The 18238-nt window shown below is 50.3% G+C and overlaps 1 protein-coding gene across 1 annotated transcript; it reads left to right on the forward strand.

Moving 5' to 3' along the window:
- Positions 1 to 15399: 15399 nt before the first annotated feature.
- On the forward strand, positions 15400 to 16234 carry MIXL1 (Mix paired-like homeobox; the record flags this gene model as incomplete). Its single annotated transcript, XM_080341246.1, has 2 exons — positions 15400 to 15714; positions 15788 to 16234. The coding sequence occupies 2 exons, from the start codon at positions 15400 to 15402 to the stop codon at positions 16232 to 16234; spliced, it is 762 nt and encodes a 253-aa protein (XP_080197372.1).
- Between the last annotated feature and the right edge of the window lie 2004 nt (positions 16235 to 18238).

Here is an 18238-nt window from a genome sequence, read left to right on the forward strand (position 1 = left end):
AGAAAATGTCCCAGTTCACACCTGACAGCATATTGCTGCATGCTGTAGCCTGTAAATTCCTCCCTACAAGTCACCTCTCTTTAGCATCAGCTTATTTAAACAACCCTATGGTGTTTGCCTGTGTATCGGTGAGCTCCTCACCTTGCTCATCAGCACAGCCCACAGCCCAGGGCCCTGGCAAAGCAGGGGGGCCTGAGGGGTTCTTGGGGAGCCAGGAGGGAGGGTGAGCCTGTGTCCACAGCACTGTGCTGGGCTCTGAGGCTGCTCCCTGGCTCCTGCACAAGCTTCACAGAGTCATAGAATGTCCTGAGCTGGAAGGGACCCACAAGGATCATTGAGTCCAACTCCTGTCCCTGCATGTGACAACCCCACAGTTCACACCATGTGTGTGAGGGTGTTGTCCAGTCTCTTCTTGAACACTGTCAGGCGTGGGGCCGTGACACCTCCCTGGGGAGCCTGTTCCAGTGCTCCAGCACCCTCTGGGTGAAACACCTTTTTCTATAATAATATCCAACCTAATATTTCTTAATATCCTAAACTTTCCTAATATCCTTCCCATGTGATCGAGGCCACTTGCTTTTGTTTCCGGGTGTCTCTGATGTCCTCACAGACGAAATGTCCCTGCTCGGGAGCTGGGTGCAGCCAGCATGCAGAGACACAGCTGAGTCCGTCCTGCCATGCGTGCAGTTCCAGCCCAGCGGCTTTCTCTGATGCCAAATCATTCCTCACGTTGCCTGACTATCGCGTCTCCTTTGGTAACAGCCGTGTTTGGCAGCCAACCATTTCCTTGCAGACCGGTGAGGTCAGCGCTGCTTCAAACCCGTGTCAGAGGAGCTTTCACGCCACTTGGGAACAGACCATTCCTCACCCACACCATGAAGGCACTTATCTGCGGTACAGAGTAAACAAATTCCACCTGTCTACAACACTGTGGCCACTTCGCACTGCTGAGTATTGTGGAGGGTGCAGAAGGGACCTGGAGCTCAGGCTGATGAGCTCTGCGAGGCAGGAGGGTGCTGCCCCTCAGCCTGGCAGGTCCCCACAACGGACCCTGCCGAGCCAGGGCTCAGCCCAGCAGGACTTCAAGCCACCATAACAGCAAACTACGCACTTGCACGGCATTCCTCTGCAACTTTTTCTTGCCCTTTTATGTAGCTGTTGATTCCTGGACTCGTGTTGTTCGAGCTGCCTCATTTGGTTGCAGAAAATTGAATTGGACGGAGCCCTGGTAGCGTCAGCTCGTCACAGATCAGTCCCAGAAACTAAAGGGAAGGGTGGGAGGGGGGAAATCAGAGCTCAAGCAGCCCGGCTCCCCTTCATGCTCTGCCATCCACTGGCTTTCACACAACTGCAGGCAGGTCGCTCAGCCTTTGAAGGTCCCTTCCAACCTAAACTATTCTATATTTTACTAAAATACAGACTCCTGGAAAAATGTATCAAGGTCCTCAACAGAAGGAAGCCCACAGAGCGAAATGCAGAGATTACTCCTGAATGTTCAGATTTTAGAAAAGAAACAGCTTTAATACAGTATCCACAGTTCCAGTGCTGTCCTTAGCAGAAACCCAGCCCAGACCCCAGCTCCAGGACTGCGACAGGGTGAACTGCTAGCAAAATTGCACAGCCGTTCGCTTTTCTCTGCTCACTCGAAATTAACAAATCACGTTTTTCTTAAACGGTCCTGACTTTATGGGAAATTTTGGCCTGGTTAGTATGTTTTCAAATATATGTGTCCACATCCAGTTAAGGACAAAACCAGGTTTCATATGTTGGGTAACACATTGCTGGACTTGCCCCATGCAGTACAGACGACCTCCGTATATAACTGTACATGAATGACAACCAGCAAAAGCACCCAGAGGAAAGGTTTGCTGCTCTGTTGTCACTATGTAGGGATGGCTAATAGCATACAGTCAAGTGCGAGGTAAAACCCAGGACAAAATTACCTTTCTGTTAACAAACTGTGTAAAATTACCCAGTCTGGCTAACCTTGAATTCCTCCTGGTTTCTAGGGAATATATGTCCCAAATTCCTTGAACTATATAATAAGATGATTGCTATAATGTTTTATTTTGGTTGTGTGCACATGAAATAGGGCAGACTGGTAATACACCAGAGACTGTGTAGAGCAGCAGCTGTTACACTTTCAAAGAGCATTACTGAGCTTTTTATAGTTGGCTGCAGTTGACATCACGGCTAAATAGAGTCTTGCTCTATAATATATTCCACCCAGCCCATGCAACCGTAAAGCCACGCATTGCTGGGAGGAGAGAAGGCCACAGGCAGCAATGCAATGCCAGCACAGAAGTGAAAGCACGGGGGGGATGTTTTCTTCTTTTTCCCGCATCCCTTAGGAGAAATGCTCTTGAAAGACTTCTTCAGGAAGAGCAGCCGCCTCTGCAGAAGAACGACAGGGTGAAACCTCTCATCTCAGGACCCGACATTCAGATCTGGCCCCAGTCAGCACTGACTGACAGCTATAGTGACCTAGCAAGTAGGTAGCTCTCTCTGTGCCTCACAGATGCCTGTCCAGACCAAAAGAGACTAATGTCACAGCTGCTGCTTTTATGCTCTGACCCCGGTGCCGCTGGGATGCTGCTAGAAGCTGGGTAAAAGCAGCCATGCAGTAAAAACCAGTGCTGAGGAGCATCACACACCCAATCCCCTTTACGGACCACACCAGCAGCTCCCAGAGCTTTTGGATGAGTGCTTCCCACTACACTCACTGTAAAGAAAAATAACAAAGCTGAGTTTGAGGGAAGCTTATCCAGAACTGCAGGGTGTTGAGATAGTGGTCCCTGAGGGGAGGATCTGCTGTGGCACAGACCTCCTGAATGAAACCTCTGCACTGCTTTAAATCCTGGTACCCCGCTGCCCTGAGGACCTGCTGCGGTAGCACGAGTGGACACAGTTTGGGTACAAGTTCCATAAACCTGAAGACAGGGACTCACCACACTGATTTGGAGCAACTCCTGCCTGTGCTCTGCAATCTCTGCAGCTAACTCAAGGGGACTGGCGACTAAGGGAAGAGTCCTCCACACTGCAATGCTCCATGAACTCACCTGGACTACTATAGCATGCAAAAAGCCACATATTACTTTCCCTGCCTGCTAGAGAGATACGGGATGAGATACATGATGTGCTTCTTCCCTCTGCCTGCCTGGCATTTCTGTCCAGCTAGCAGCAATGCCAGCTGGTGGATCTGAAATTACACATACTAATGAAGTATTTTTCCCCAAAGAGTCCAGACTGTTGCCCAGGTTCCATCCAGGCTCCCTTTTCTCTTTCCACCCTCACATCTGTCAGCTGACAACAGAAGTGATGATAGAAGAAACAGTGAAGCCGCTGTGATTGCTGTATGTAAGTGGTTCTTTTCCATGTGGGGTATTCAGAAAACACTTTTGGTTCAGTTTCTTTCAAGGGTGCTGCTCAGAATCACACAGAATCACAGAATGGTTGGGGTTGAGACCACTGGAGATCATCCAGTCCAACTCACCTGCTACAGCAGGTTCACCCAGAGCAGATCACACAGGAAGGTGTCCAGGTGGGTTTTGAATGTCTCCAGAGAAGGAGACTCCACAACCTCTCTGGGCAGCCTGTTCCAGGGCTCTGACACCCTCAAAGGAAAGAAGTTTCTCCTCATATTCAGATGGAACCTCCTGTGCTCCAGTCTGTGCCTGTTGCTCAGGGCACTGCCTGTAGGATACAAGACATGCAAACTAGGATACAATAAAATAAGGAAGACTGAAACACCGCTGAATAAAGGTTTAGTGCAGAGGTTTCACCAGTGCTGATTGTATGAGGTCTATCCCCCAAAACTTGTAAATCCACCCTCTGCTCACGTGAGTCTGAATATCTGTACCACTACATTAGTGGACATTTGCCATGGGAGTGGCCTGGAGTTCCTGAGGTACCTTTCCCAGCTTTACACACATGGCACCCCCCCTCTGAGCCTGGGACTAAAGACTGTTTGGTTTTCAGCAATGGTTTCTTTTGAGATTCTCAAAGACTTCACAGGAAAATGTTGATGTCTTACTCTTTCCCTGACCTGCTCTATTTCATCTCACAGGGATCCAGCATCTTGGCAAGAAGCGCATTTAACAGGCCAAGCCAGGGCCGTCCAGCCTGCCTTCACCAGGAGGGGCTGCACAATGCGGGGAGACAGAGCATCACCACAGCCTGAGAGCCCTCCCAGGCGTTGGTTAGCTGGCCTGCCAAAAATGTCCTGGGCAAGAGTTACTGGTGCTGCCCCTTTCACAATCTGCCACTGTTTACTGTCTCACAGAATGTCAGGGAATGGAAGGGACCTCAAAAGATCACCTAGCCCAAATTCCCCTGCCGGAGCAGGAACACCCAGACGAGGTTACACAGGAAGGTGTCCAGGCGGGTTTTGAATGTCTCCAGAGAAGGAGACTCCACAACCTCCCTGGGCAGCCTGTTCCAGTGCTCTGGCACCCTCACCGGGAAGACGTTTCTTCTCGTATTTAATTGGAACCTCCTGTGTTCCAGTTTGTACCCATTGCCTCTTGTCTTATCGTTGGTTGTCACCGAGAAGAGCCTGGCTCCAGCCTCGTGACACTCACCTTTTACGCATTTATAAACATTAATGAGGTCACCCCTCAGTCTCCTCCAAGCTAAAGAGCCCCAGCTCCCTCAGCCTTTCCTCATAAGGGAGATGTCCCACTCCCCTCATCATCTTTGTGGCTCTGCGCTGGACTCTCAAGGGTGCAATGGCACAATGTGACCTTAAAACTGCACAGACACAAACATTCTCTATGCTGGAAAACGTCTCATCCTCGTAGCCAAGCTCATGGGCACGTCCCCAGCGCAGCAGCCAGGAAACATCAGCGCTGCCTTCCCCTGCCCAAAATGTCACATTAATTTCTGCTGACACAGGTGACACCAGCAACCACAGCAGCCCTTTCCAGCCTCAGCCCACGGTTGCTGCTGCCCTCTTTACCCTGTGCTCCCACCTGGCACTACACAAGGGGCCCAGCACAGAGTGTCACACCGGAGAGTGACTGTCACACCAGAGTGTCCCACCGTCTCCTCACTGAGGCACACGCAGCCCCTGTGCTTCGTGCAGGGAAACCGGGATCTTTGCTCTCCAGCGTCCCCCAATGTTACACCAGCACTACCCTCCACTCTCCTGTGCTGTAATAAAAACGCGGTTCTAACAGAAAAGAATCTCTGATTTTACAATGTCGTGGTTTAACCCGAGGTAGCAATACAACCACGACAGCCACTCGCTCACTCCCCCGCCTGCCGCCCCTGAATAGGGAAGAGAACTGAAAGTGAAGGAAGAAACCTGTGGATTGAGATAAACACAGTTTAATAAAATAACAAAATAACACCAATATACTACTACTACTAATATATATAAAATAGAATATAAAATAAGATACTCGATGCAATTCCTCACAAATTCCATCCGAACCGAGCAGCCAGTGCCAGGCAGCAGCACCTGGTCCCAAACAGCCGATCCTGGAGATAGAACAAAGGCAGAAAGGCCCAGAGGCCTCTGCAAAATGACAGGATGGAAAAAGGCCAAAATAAAGAAAGCCCTCAACAGAACTCCCCCAAACTGGTCTCAGTCCTGGCTCTGAGAAAACCTATGTGGAATATCTCAACTCTCCTCAAACACGCAGCATGATGCTGATGGCATGGAATATTCTTATGGATCCGTGTGGATGTCAGTCAAGCTCTGCCCCATCTCTGCCCCCTTCCTCGGTATCTCACACCTGTGGGCAGAGCTCAGCGGCCTCGGCTCCCAGACCAGAGCAATTACAAACATTAACTCTGTCCCGGAGCGTTATCTTCTTGTTCTCAAACTAAATCTAAACAATGACCATGCTAGCTATGAAAAAGAAAGGTTTCTAACTGCATGAAAGAAAATTAACTGGTTTTCAGTCAAACAAGCACATACAAGCACTGCTTATTTTCCTCAGGAAGGAGGTGGAAAATAACACTTTGCTATATAACAAAAGCCACACCCAGAGTATTTTGCTAATGTAGTCAACCAATAAATAGGTCTAATGGAGGCATTTCCCCACCAAAAAAAAAAGTGCCAGCCAAAGCAGGTACATCCCTCACTTACTTCTGCTGTGCCTACTGGAGGCACTGCTGGCAAAGGTATTTTAGACTTAAATTTCTCCTTCATATTTATACTATGCTTAATGGTCAGTTCCCAAACGGCCCAAACTTCACCCAGCAAAAATAGCTGCAAATATCTACACTGTGGCTATTCTGCAAGTTTTCCAAAGAGCACTTCATGACTGCTTTTTTTTTTTCTTCATGAATTCTACCTGTCTACGTGAAGAAAAAAATAGTAATTCTTTCCTACTGTGTGATGTGGTCCATGGTTTCTGCACCTGCTGAAAACACCAGCAAGAGTTTGAGAACTGACCTGGGCAACGTGGACAGAGAACAGAGGTCAGGGGGGCCTTCTGAAGCTCTTGGTGCATACTCATTTTATGTGGTCCTAAGTAAAACTCCCATCTGAAACCAGCTCTTCCCCTCTGGTTAGCCAAAGGAATCTGGTGAAGCTGCATTGCTGCAAGATGAGATGGAGGCCTGCAGAGCAGGAAGCAGGCACTGATCCTGCTCTGGGTCGGGGATCTTCTAGGAACAACCCTGTGTCATGCACCTTCCCTTCTGCAATGGGGCCACAGGCAAGTCACAGCGACATTTGATATATACGTATGGATGGCCCAGGCTTGGCTATAGGCTGTTAATGGCCGCCTGCTGCTGTGGGAAGCTCAAACACAAAGACCTGTTTGAGATGAAGGCATTCAGCACTCACACACGTGTTCTGGACACTTTGTTATGATGAGGAAAGAGCACAGCATACAGCAGTTCGCTTGTGTGGGCACCTTCTCACCTCACAGCTAGAAATTATCCTAGTCAATCAAGCAGGAGCTGGCTCCATGCAGCCAGTGGGAAGATGAGCATTTGTCCAAAGAGATGCAACATCAGGCTCTGTGCGATCAGTCTTCGGTCTGTCAGGATTTTCAGTCTCAGCAGGTTCCAGCTTCTCCTGGACTGCTGTGTACATGCCAGGACTCCTGCTGTCTTATCTGATAAGAAACACAAAACACGGAGGAAGAACCATTCAACCAAGAGAGATTAATCAAAGGAAACTCCTTATCTTCTCACTTCTGCCCTTTGAAGACCACAACCTTTTCTATCCTGACAAGATTTGGGAGAAATACAGCCTTTTTGAAACACTAGAAACCCACGAATGCTGCTATGCTGGCACTGACCAAGGCCCACGTGACGTGAAACACCCAGGTGATGCTGTGACTGGCATGATATTGTGCCCATTTTTGCAATTTCCAGCCACCATCATAAAGACTTTGTCTACAGTCGTGCTTCAGGCATTGACAATGAGCCCAAGGGTGGTGACAAAAGACGACAGCAGCGCTGGAACTGCAAACAGAAACCTACGCTACGACGCTGCTGCACCCTTTTCTAATCACTCAGTCCTGCAGCAAACTCCTTTATACCTTCTCTTATCTCAAAGACATTAAGACAGCCTCCAAGATACGAAGATACGACAGCAAAAGAGGAAAAGCGTGGCCTCATAAGGATACGGGGGATGGCTCAGATGGCAGCACAGAGCTGCTGCGATCGCTGCCGCCTGGAGTCACTCTCGATCTGGGATTGCAGTTGTCTCGTTTGGAGTAATAAATGTATTTGCTCTTTGGCATGTTTCCAGCGGCACAGAGAAACTTCCAGGAGGGCGGGGAAGAAAAGCTGTCAAGGAGAAAATTCTTACAAGCCCCACGTAATGTGTATAAGACAAGCTTGGTCAAATGCAAAAGAGAGCGGAAAGAATCAAGGGGACTAGAAGATAACAAAGTACCAAGGAAAGGAAAGAGAGGAAGACCTTTAGACAACAAAGGAGAGGATTAGACTAAGGAGGTGACAAGGGAGCGCCCTTGACAAACGGGGCCAAAGTCAAACAGAAAAATAACCCCGCCAGAAACAAAAGCAGAGGAGCTGAGCTTGAATACTGGGGGAAGAAAAGCAGCGGCCATATAAAATGGGGATGAGAGAACAAGGGGCATTTGGAAGGTCTGGAGCAAGAGCTGCCCGAGCAGGGCAGCCAGGGGGGCACCGGCCCAGGGGGGAGGCAGGGACAGGGACGTGCCCCAGAGAGTCTGTTTGCGGAGAGGAGAGAGGGATGTTACCGTGTGGGATGGTACCTGATGTGCGGGATGGCACCTGATGGCTTTTCTGGGACAGCTGAGGGAGGAGGACGGGGATAATGGGGGAGGAAGACGCAGATACGTTTCTGTGCAAATGTGTGGAGCTTCTGCGTGAGTCAGACACCAGAAAATTGTGCCGTGGGCTTACAGAAATCAGGCTAACCCACAGGAATAATGCCTACTGGGTTCGTTGCGTGGTATTTTATTTCTTTTTTCTTTTCTTCACTGTGATTTTAAATAGCAAAGAAATATGAGTCAATTCCTGCATGGAAGAGAATTACTTCATCAAATGGCATAGTAACGGCTGCACTCCCCAGCTCTGATCACCCGAAACTGCTGATTTAACGATCAACTGCAAATCCACAACCCATGTGGAACTTCCCACCTTCCATCTACATCTTAACGCCGAAAATCTTCCAAACTGTACCGAGCCCTGAATATCTTTGAAATTAAACACCTCAGAAAAAAAAAATGCTAGAGCAAACCAAAATGGTGTTGTTGCAAATGCCAAGATACACGAGGGACCAATATTCCCTTGTTGACAAAACTAACCAGAAAAAGAGATGGGAAACATTTAGAATGAATGGTAAGACTGAAGCCAGAGCATCGGCCTTGGCACACCCTGGAGCAGCAGCGGGGAAATGCAGGGAAATCAGAGGGAGAAATCCCCAGTCAATACTACTCAGAGAGGGAAGACTTCTGGGATTTAACAGCACCAGATCAGCCCAGGGCAGAGAAAAGTCCGTGTTCACATGGTAACATGCACCTGACCTTACTGGGAAAGTTCTGGTTCTTTGTGTTGCCTTCCGCTTTTGAACCATTGGAGCAAAATTCTCTTCACATTTGTATCCTCTTATCAATAACCATGAGATATAAGCTTTAACAATAAAAAGAAGTGAAATTCTCATTAAAAAAATCTGTTAATTTCAGCAACTCACGCACTCAGATACATACCAAACACTGCACGAGAGAAAGGGAGGATCTTGTGACTGTGACTTGCTAAGTCAGGGTAGAAGGAAGACCTCACCACATGCAGGGGATGATGATAAGGGCTAAGGGTCTGCCAGGAAAAGATACAAAACAATGCCTGAACACTGCTTGCTAAGGTCAAGGAGTCTGAAAAAGGAAGAGAAGGGACTGTTTGCAGCTTATATTTCTGTATTTTGGTGCTATTAAAAGAGGACGTGGCCCCTCTGCTATGTGTCACCCTGCCTCCCAAGAAGGTGCTGCACAAAAAGGAGGCAGAGTCCTGTCTTTTTCCTTAGCTCTTCCATTCTTGTATTTTTTGTTGTTGTTGTTTTTTTGGTTCATCTGCAGAATAGAGTTTTTTCCTTTGCTTGTACAGTGAATTAATTAAAAATTACTGGGACTTCAGACAACCCCCTGATTTTATATATAAAACCACCTGCATCGACAGTAGTTATACAATTCTTCATTAAGGAAAATACCTCTAAGAATGGAGCACGGCCTTGTTCATAGCACACAAGTAAGCAAAGCAACACCATGAGCTCTATTAAACAGAGGCTTTAGGTTCTCTCACAGTACCATTTGCTACGAAATGGCTCAGAGATAAACTGCAACAAGGAATTGTTGAAGCCTAGGGCTTGCAGCCGCAGCAATCTTTGTGGGACTGCCCACTTGCTGCAGAAGCAACACTGAGAGTCAGGTACACGCATCCTGCCGTTCTCAGGGCATCTCAAAATTCAAAGGCACGCTGAGGTTTAGCAGTTTCTAAATTCAACCCTAAATATCCCATGCCCTTGCAACCAGCCTCTCCTACCTCCAGGTATCTTCATCCCTATTGCCCTTTCCTTTCCCTCTGCCCACCCCCACCATTTGCTCTTATCTCCCGCCCACTCCCAAATCCTTGGTCTTCCTGTCCCTCCCAAGGTCTGGAGCCAGCTGCAGCCATCAGGCATACTCTGCTCTTGCCCCTTTGCTCCCTCTGCGTCCTGCTGAACCTGGGCATCTCGCCCCAAATCTGTTCCTGTCGGGATTTAGCAAATGCAGCCCCTTGATCTTTTCATATGCATCTGCCCGGCTCTTACGCCTCCCCCACGGCCGCTTTCTTCAAGGCTTTCTGTGTGTCTGAAGCTCTTATCAACTCCTCGGAACAGAATACACCAACGGCACCACCAGGTCTTGAAGTCCTGTCTCACACCTCTCAGGAAATGGCTTCCCTCAGCAAGTCACATCCCCCTCCTAAGCATAGGGCTGAAGTCACAAGATACTATTAGTCCCTTGTTGCCAAACCCGAAGAGAGACAGCAGTTTAATTTTCAAAGGAAAACAGATCATGCATATATAGATATAATCAGATCCTAGCCAAGCAAGACAGCCATCTTTCAGGGAGAACACAACTACTTGTCACATCGCATTTATTTTAACTGTGTAGAAGATCTGGCCATCGAGCTGTTGGGCAAGACCAGCCCTTTGCTCTGTGATCGGAAATAACTGGTGGCACTGTGGCTGGGCTGGCCTGCACGAGCAGCGTCCTGCCTTGGGGATTCATGTCACCAGGCTCTGACATCGTTCTGGATCTTCAATGCCATGGTCTCCACCGCCTATTTCTTACCTGTAGGTAGAAAAGCCCTGAAAGCCCCTTGGTCACTGTTCAGGGCACTGTGGCTGCACTGCCATGGGTCATGCTGTCAGCCACAGCGCAGGGACAGCACCTCCATGTCTCACGGGTGGAGGTGAGCCCAAGGGTCAGAGACAGCTGTTTCAGTTTGACAGATGGAGCAGCTGAGGTGCAGAAGTCAGCATTTTGCCTGGGACCACACAACAGACCAGAGACGTAGCTGTGACTGCAGCAGCGGCATCCTCAGTCTGTGGCGCTTTTCAAACAAGTGCCCGTACTGATCATACTGATCCCCCTCGCTACAGGAAAGACATTGAGGTGCTGGAGAGAGTTCAGAGAAGGGCAACGAAGCTGGTGAGGGGCCTGGAGCACAAGTGTGATGAGGAGCAGCTGAGGGAACTGGGGCTGTTCAGCCTGGAGAAAAGGAGGCTGAGGGGAGACCTTATCGCTGTCTGCAGCTACCTGAAAGGAGGTTGTAGCATGGAGGGGGTTGGGCTCTTCTCCTGAGTAGCAAGTGATAAGACATGGGGAAACAGCCTCAAGTTGCAGCAGGGAAGGTTTAGATTGGATATCAGGAAACTTTTATTCCTGGAAAGGGTTGTCAGGCACTGGAACAGGTTGCCCAGGGTAGTGGTGGAGTCACCATCCCTGGAGGTGTTTAAAGAGGTTCTTAGGGACGTGGTTTAGTGCCGGTGTTAGGTTAGCAGTTGTGCTTGATGATCTTGAGGTTTTCTTCCAACCAAAATGATTCAATGCTCTACACCTGCTGCACACGTGCAGCAGGAAGGGCACAGCCCTAAGCGTGAGTGTGCCAGCCTCCATCCTCCTGAGGCAGCAGGAGCCCTCTACATCACATATGCTTCCTGGGCTGACCAGGAAGGCAAACCCCCCCTTCTCAGTAGGCCACTGGTCCCTGTCTCCAGGGAGGCTGGGATCTGTTCTGGGGCTCCCCCAGGAGCAGAGGACGATGTGGGGCTGAGGCAGCAAGAGCCTCCTCAGCACCCTGCCGGGGCTCTGGCCAGGAGGAGCTCCCGGGGACACAGCTGAACATCCAAGATAGACAAGCAGCTTAGGTCTCTCAAGGATACGCTTCAAGACATCTCCAAACTGCGCCAAAGTGAGGATTATACACAGCCCACCTCCTCAAGCTCTTCCTTGTCATAGCCGTGATGACTAAAACTACAAAACTATGAAATAACAACTTTAAATTAAAAACATGACATCACTGTGGGATCTCAGAACTCTGCCTAAAAGCCTGGATGTGCCTCAATATATAGATCTTGGTGTGTGTACACTGGGAAGACCTGATAAACCTCTAAAAGCATTTGGAGGCTGTAAAGAGCTTTGTCACAGTGACTAGAAGCAATCGGAGGGAAATTAAACATTCATCTGAAGATTTCCTCTTAGGCAGAACGAAAAAACCCTCAAAACCTAAGCCTAACGTGCATTAATGATTTTTGCTATCAGGGCCCTGCTGGAGAAGCTGGAAATTATACGGCATTTTCATGCCAGCAGCAGCTCTGGAGCAAATGTAGTTATGTGTGCAACCATAATAATGTGTCTGGTCTACAATTAATTTCATTTGTGAGATAGTTATATAGGCATTGCTTCTTCAATGCAGTGTAAACTTAAGCTAAGTCTTAACAGCAAAAATGTGTGTTTATTTTTCTTAAACTTTCCCCAAGGTAATGAGATCAGGTTTGTGTGACCACTGTTCCTTTTTTGGTCAGTCTCCTAAGATAAGCTTTTGAACCTGTTGGCCAGTTAAAACCAATATAGAAATTGGGATCTCCAAGATACCAAGTCTTCACAAGCTTAGTCAGAGGGATGAGACTGCTAAATGTGCACTACTAAAAGCTTCACCTCTGCAGAGGTGCAATTCAGTGACTGAGCATGAACCTGGAGCCTGTGTGTGTGGTTCTGGGCTGCATTAACCATTCTGCCCACATGATTCAGTTGCAGAACTAGTGGACAAGCCGCACTCCTATACAAGGTTTAGCGCAACAAAGTTTAGTACATAGAAGTTATTTTTCTTCCACTGTAACGAAGTGGACCCTTTTTTGTTTTGTTTTGGTCTACAAATGTTATATCTGTGTCTCTGAATGAACACATTCAGGCCTGGGAAATGTCTCCATTCATTTGCTCATCAGGAGCAGCGTGTTAGCTGCTGTTACAAGACAGCTGTTGGAACACCTCTGGTACTGTCAAGTGCAAGGGAACTGAGAAGGTTTTTGGCCCGAAGGATGTCACAGCAGTCGGAGATCAAAGACTCAGCCCATTTCCAGATTTATGAGTTGGCAATAGGTCTATTAGCCCCCAGTACTCGCTCTTTCCTGAGTATGTATTCAATATGCAATGATAAAGTAGTCGCCTTAATGGGAAGTCTGACACTGAAAACCACCACGCTCCCGGGCAGCCTGTCCCAGTTTTGTCCTCCCCTGGCCCAGCACCAGGTCTGGGTGTTGGCAGGCCCAGGAGCACCCCCAGATGGGGTTCCCTCTTTTCCCTCCTGCTCCTCCTGGCAGTGCCATCTCGCTTGTGCGGCGGTCCCAGGGCTGCTGGTGACCCACGGGAGGGGAATCCCAGGTCTGGAGTAAAAAAACCAAACCAAACCAACAATGCCTTTTACTGTACAGTTAATTTAACTCGGATTAGTGCCCTGATCACACTGTGTGGACCCACACACGGCTTAGCAACCCACTTAGCTAAAAGGAAAGCAGCAGGATGGGGGTGAACAGTAGGGGGGCTGTGGTGTCAGCAGCTACTTGAGCCTGGGCTGTTGTTGAAGGAAAAACGTCTGTACGTGTGTGAAAAAACACTTTGCCCTGAAAAAGCTGCTGTCTCTGCCTGGTGCACCTAACCCACCATAACCAAATCCTAGAAACTGAAGTCAATGTCCCTATAAGGGCATAATTCAAAGTAGCATTAAATCCTTCAGAAACCTAAAGGATGTCACATCTCTATTCTGCATTGCACGAGAAAGAAATTTTCGCTTATGTTTTTCAGCAAGTGTTGTTTGGCGTAAAACAGAGGAAAATACTCATCACATAAATGTAACATGGAATAATTCCGTTTTCGTGCCACCTGTGGAATTTTCTAAACCCACACAGAATTTGCGGAATAACACAACCCTCCTCAAGTCCTTTATTAAAAACCTAAAATACTGCTGTGCCCGATTTGTGGATCACCGCTCATCTGCGCCCTTTCTCACCACCGTGCCCTCTCGTTACACCACTGAGAACGCTGCATGAGCCTCACAGAATCACGGAATGTCAGGGATTGGAAGGGACCTCAAAAGATCATCCAGTCCAATCCCCCTGCCGGAGCAGGAACACCCAGATGAGGTTACACAGGAAGGTGTCCAGGTGAGTTTTGAATGTCTCCAGAGGAGGAGACTCCACACCCCCCTGGGCAGCCTGTTCCAGTGCTCTGGCACCCTCACTGAGAAGAAGTTTCTTCTCATATTTAAGTGGAACCTCTTGTGTTCCATTTTGAACCCATTACCCCTTGTCCTACCATTTCTGACCATCATCTGCAAACTACAGGCCATGATTTTGGGAACAAACGACCTAGAAACTGCAGTAACGAAAGCACTCAGATCACCACACCACGTAAAAGCACAAAGTACAAATGCTTTAGAAATAAAACTTTCAAATATAGTTTTTAACAAACAAAACACTATTCTTTCATACAAAATAACTTCTCATAGGAAATAGTTCTGTAAGGGCAAACACTTTTCAAGGCACCTCGGTGACAGTCAGGCACAGCCTTTTGGGGCACACGGGCAACGTTTCAGCGCAAGACCTCTCTAGCTGGGAAACAGTTATCGCAGAAGTGCCTGGGCTGTGCAAGCAGGAGTTCGCAGGCATTAGCAAGAGGGTGGAAAAGGTGATGACACCAGTGTCTGTCTCTGCCCCATCTGAGCTGCTGGGTGTCTCCAGGTGTGTTCAACTTGCATCTTAAAAAGAAAGAGCTGTTTTTGCAGCAGTGGGCACCACAGGAGGTCGTCAGCGGGCCGCACAGCTTGCAATGCAAACAGCGCAGCTGCGGCCATGGGAAGAGATAACTTCTGTTTACTTTGAGTCTCACACTATGTGAGATGCCTCACTTGCCAAAGCAGACAGCTGCTGGAAAACAACCACCTCCACACCAGTAGCTGGAGGGACCAAACTCCGTAACAGCCAAGATATTGTATAAGAAATAATCCAGCTGTAGGTCTGGGTCCTATCTGGGGTGTCCACCTCTCAACACCAAGTTGTTTTGCCCACCGAAGGCAGACGCAAGCCCCACTCCACTCCTCCCTTTGCTGCCATGTTTTGTGCAAGGGGTCAAGGGTCTCCAGCCATCACCCACCCCTTCGGGCACACGTGGGGCTGCGAGGCCCCGGCCGGCGCTGAGGCCTCCGGGCTGAGCAAGGCAGGGGACGGCCCAAGCGGGCACCCCCCAGCAAGCCCGGGGTGCGGGGCCAGGCGGCTCGGCGGGGTGCCCGCACCTCCGCGCCCACCTTCCCCACGGGGCCGTGCCGCCCCCATCCCAACCCCCGCCCCTGCCGAGCCCGCTCCCCGGCTATAAAGGTGGCGGGACGGCCCAGGCCCCCTCGTCGCCCGCTGCCATGGCCGCGCTGCGCTTCGGGGACCCCCCGGCGGAGCCGCCCGCGTTCCCCGCAGGCAGGTGGGCGGGGGCCGGCGGGCCCGGCCCGCTCCCGGCCGCCCTCAGGGCGCTACCCCAGGCGGATTGGGGTCGGGTCGCGGGGGCGGCGGAGGCGTCGGAGGGGGCGCCGGCGGCCTCGCAGCGTCGGAAGCGGACCAGCTTCACGGCGGCGCAGCTGGAGACGCTGGAGCTGGTTTTCCAGGACACCATGTATCCCGACATCTACCTCCGGGAGAAGCTGGCCGACGCCACGCAGATCCCCGAGTCCCGCATCCAGGTGAGCGGCGCCGGCTGTCCCGCACCACCCGGGGCCGCCCCCGCCCGCCCTCACCGCCGCCCTCTCTCCCCAGGTCTGGTTCCAGAACCGGCGCGCCAAGTCCCGCCGCCAGCGGGGACCGCCCCGGCCCGGCCCCGCCGCGCCGCCCGCCGCCGAGCCGCCCCCGCCCGGCTTCGCCCTGCGCGCCCCGGAGCGGCCCCGCTACGCCCTGTCTGGCCTGGCACAGGTCCTCCAGCTCAAGGAGGAGGGCTCGGCTCCCTACGAGTGGGCGCCAGCCGCCGTCTTCCCCCCCGGGCCCGGCTTCGAGGGCTTCCCCCCCCGGCAGCCCAGCGGCGCCGAGCCCGACGCCTTCGCGGGGCCGCCGCCGCCGGCCGTGGGGAGCGCGGCCGGTCCGTACCCGCCGGCCCGCGGCTTCTGCGGGCAGTACTCGCCCGTGTCGGACGCCGAGGACACCAGCGGCTACTCTGAGTCAGGCTCGGAGTGGGAGGAGAACGCCCTCGGCGCCTTCCGAGCCCTCTGAGCGCTGCCGCGGGCGGGACGCGGCAACGTGGCATCACCCCAAAATGCCAAACCCACGGCGGGGGTACACGGCTCAGGCGGGGAGCAGTCACATCCCGTGCTACCTCACTCCTGCTCTGCCACTGTTGCACTTTATCTGGTAGTAACTGATTTTACCTATTTATTTAAGAAAGATACGGGTCAGCTCCATCAGCTGAGGGCATCTTTTTTACCCTGTATTTAAAGATTTCTATGAGCAAGTTTTCTATTCCTATTTAACCTTCTTCAGCCAAAAAGCTAACCAAATCCACTGTGTTTTGGGGGTGGGGGCTGGGCTTAGAAAAGTAGAAGAGTGGGGTTCTCTGTCGGGATTTTTTGACAGAGGAAAAAAAAATAAAGGTTTATGTTTTTGCTCTACTTGTGTGTGTGTCTGGGGCAGGGAAGGGGTTGCTTACCTTGGCTGAGGTGTGGTACGGAGCAGAGGTGGTAGAAGTCTCAGCTGTGGGTTTCTCTTACTACAGCATGGAGAGCCACGGCTGCGGTTCAGGTGTGAATAACAGACCTAAAGGGCCTGAAAGACAGGTTACAAAAACTGCCTTAAACCAGCTGCCAGTATTTGCTTTAGATCTGCTCTAAAAAACTACCCTGTTCCCTCAACTCTGCCATTTAGGCCAAGGTTAAACTATAGAAAAGCAGGAGTGTTTTGTGAACACTGGAAAGGTGCTTCAGCTTTGAATTTGAATACTAGGGGCTACACAGAAGCTGTTTATGTGATTGGTGGCAGGTTGTATGGCTCTGCCCTGAGATACCTCTGAGAACGCCAAAACTGGTAGTAAGAGAAGCCTCTCCTGTAATTCAGTCCATTTTTTAAAGAAGGATATCACAGAATGTTAGGGACTGGAAGGGACCTCGAAAGATCATGCAGTGCAATCCCTCTGTCAGAGCAGGAACACCCAGATGAGGTTACACAGGAAGGTGTCCAGGTGGGTTTTGAATGTCTCCAGAGAAGGAGACTCCACAACCTCCCCGGGCAGCCTGTTCCAGTGCTCTGGCACCCTCACTGTGAAGAACTTTCTTATATTTAATTGGAATCTTCTGTGTTCTAGTTTGTACCTATTGCCCCTTGTCTTATTGTTGGTTGTCACTGAGAAGAGCCTGGCTCCACCCTGGTGACACTCACCCTTTACATATTTATAAACATTAATGAGGTCACCCCTCAGTCTCCTCTTCTCCAAGCTAAACAGACCCAGCTCCCTCAGCCTTTCCTCATATGGGAGATGCTCCACTCCATCATCTTTGTTGCCCTGCACTGGACTCTCTCCAGCAGTTCCCTGTCCTTCTTGAACTGAGGGGCCCAGAACTGGGCACAATATTCCAGATGTGGTCTCACCAGGGCAGAGTAGAGGGACAGAAGAACCTCTCTTGATCTACTAACCACCTCCCTTCTAATCCACCCCAGGATGCCATTGGCCTTCCTGGCCACAAGGGCACAGTGCTGGCTCATGGTCATCCTGCTGTCCACCAGGACCCCGAGGTCCCTTTCCCCTACACCGCTCTTTAATAGGTCATTCCCCAACTTATACTGGAACCTGGGGTTGTTCCTGCCCAGATACAAGCCTCTATACTTGCCCTTGTTATACTTAATTAAATTTCTCCCCGCCCAACTCTCCAGCCTGTCCAGGTCTCTGGATGGCAGCACAGCCTTCTGGTGTGTCAGCCACTCCTCCCAGCTTGGTGTCATCAGCAGACTTGCTGATAGTGCACTCTATTCCCTCATCCAATAGACATGTATTACTATATACATATTTTTTAGACAAGGCCAGTTTCTCCTGCCTGCAAAGCTGCATCTCAGAGCATTGCAGAGCAAGTTGTAAGGCTCCAGTGATGGAAGAGCACCTGAATACCAGAGGTTTTGCTGGTTTGGAAGCACAGAAAAGCACGGCGACCTGTGTGCTGGTGGCAGAAATACCCTATATTGGGAATCATGCCCCATAGAATAAGGTTACCAATGCACAAAAGCTTTCAA

Source organism: Nesoenas mayeri (assembly GCF_963082525.1).
Source record: "Nesoenas mayeri genome assembly, chromosome: 3".
Lineage (NCBI taxonomy): Eukaryota > Metazoa > Chordata > Aves > Columbiformes > Columbidae > Nesoenas > Nesoenas mayeri.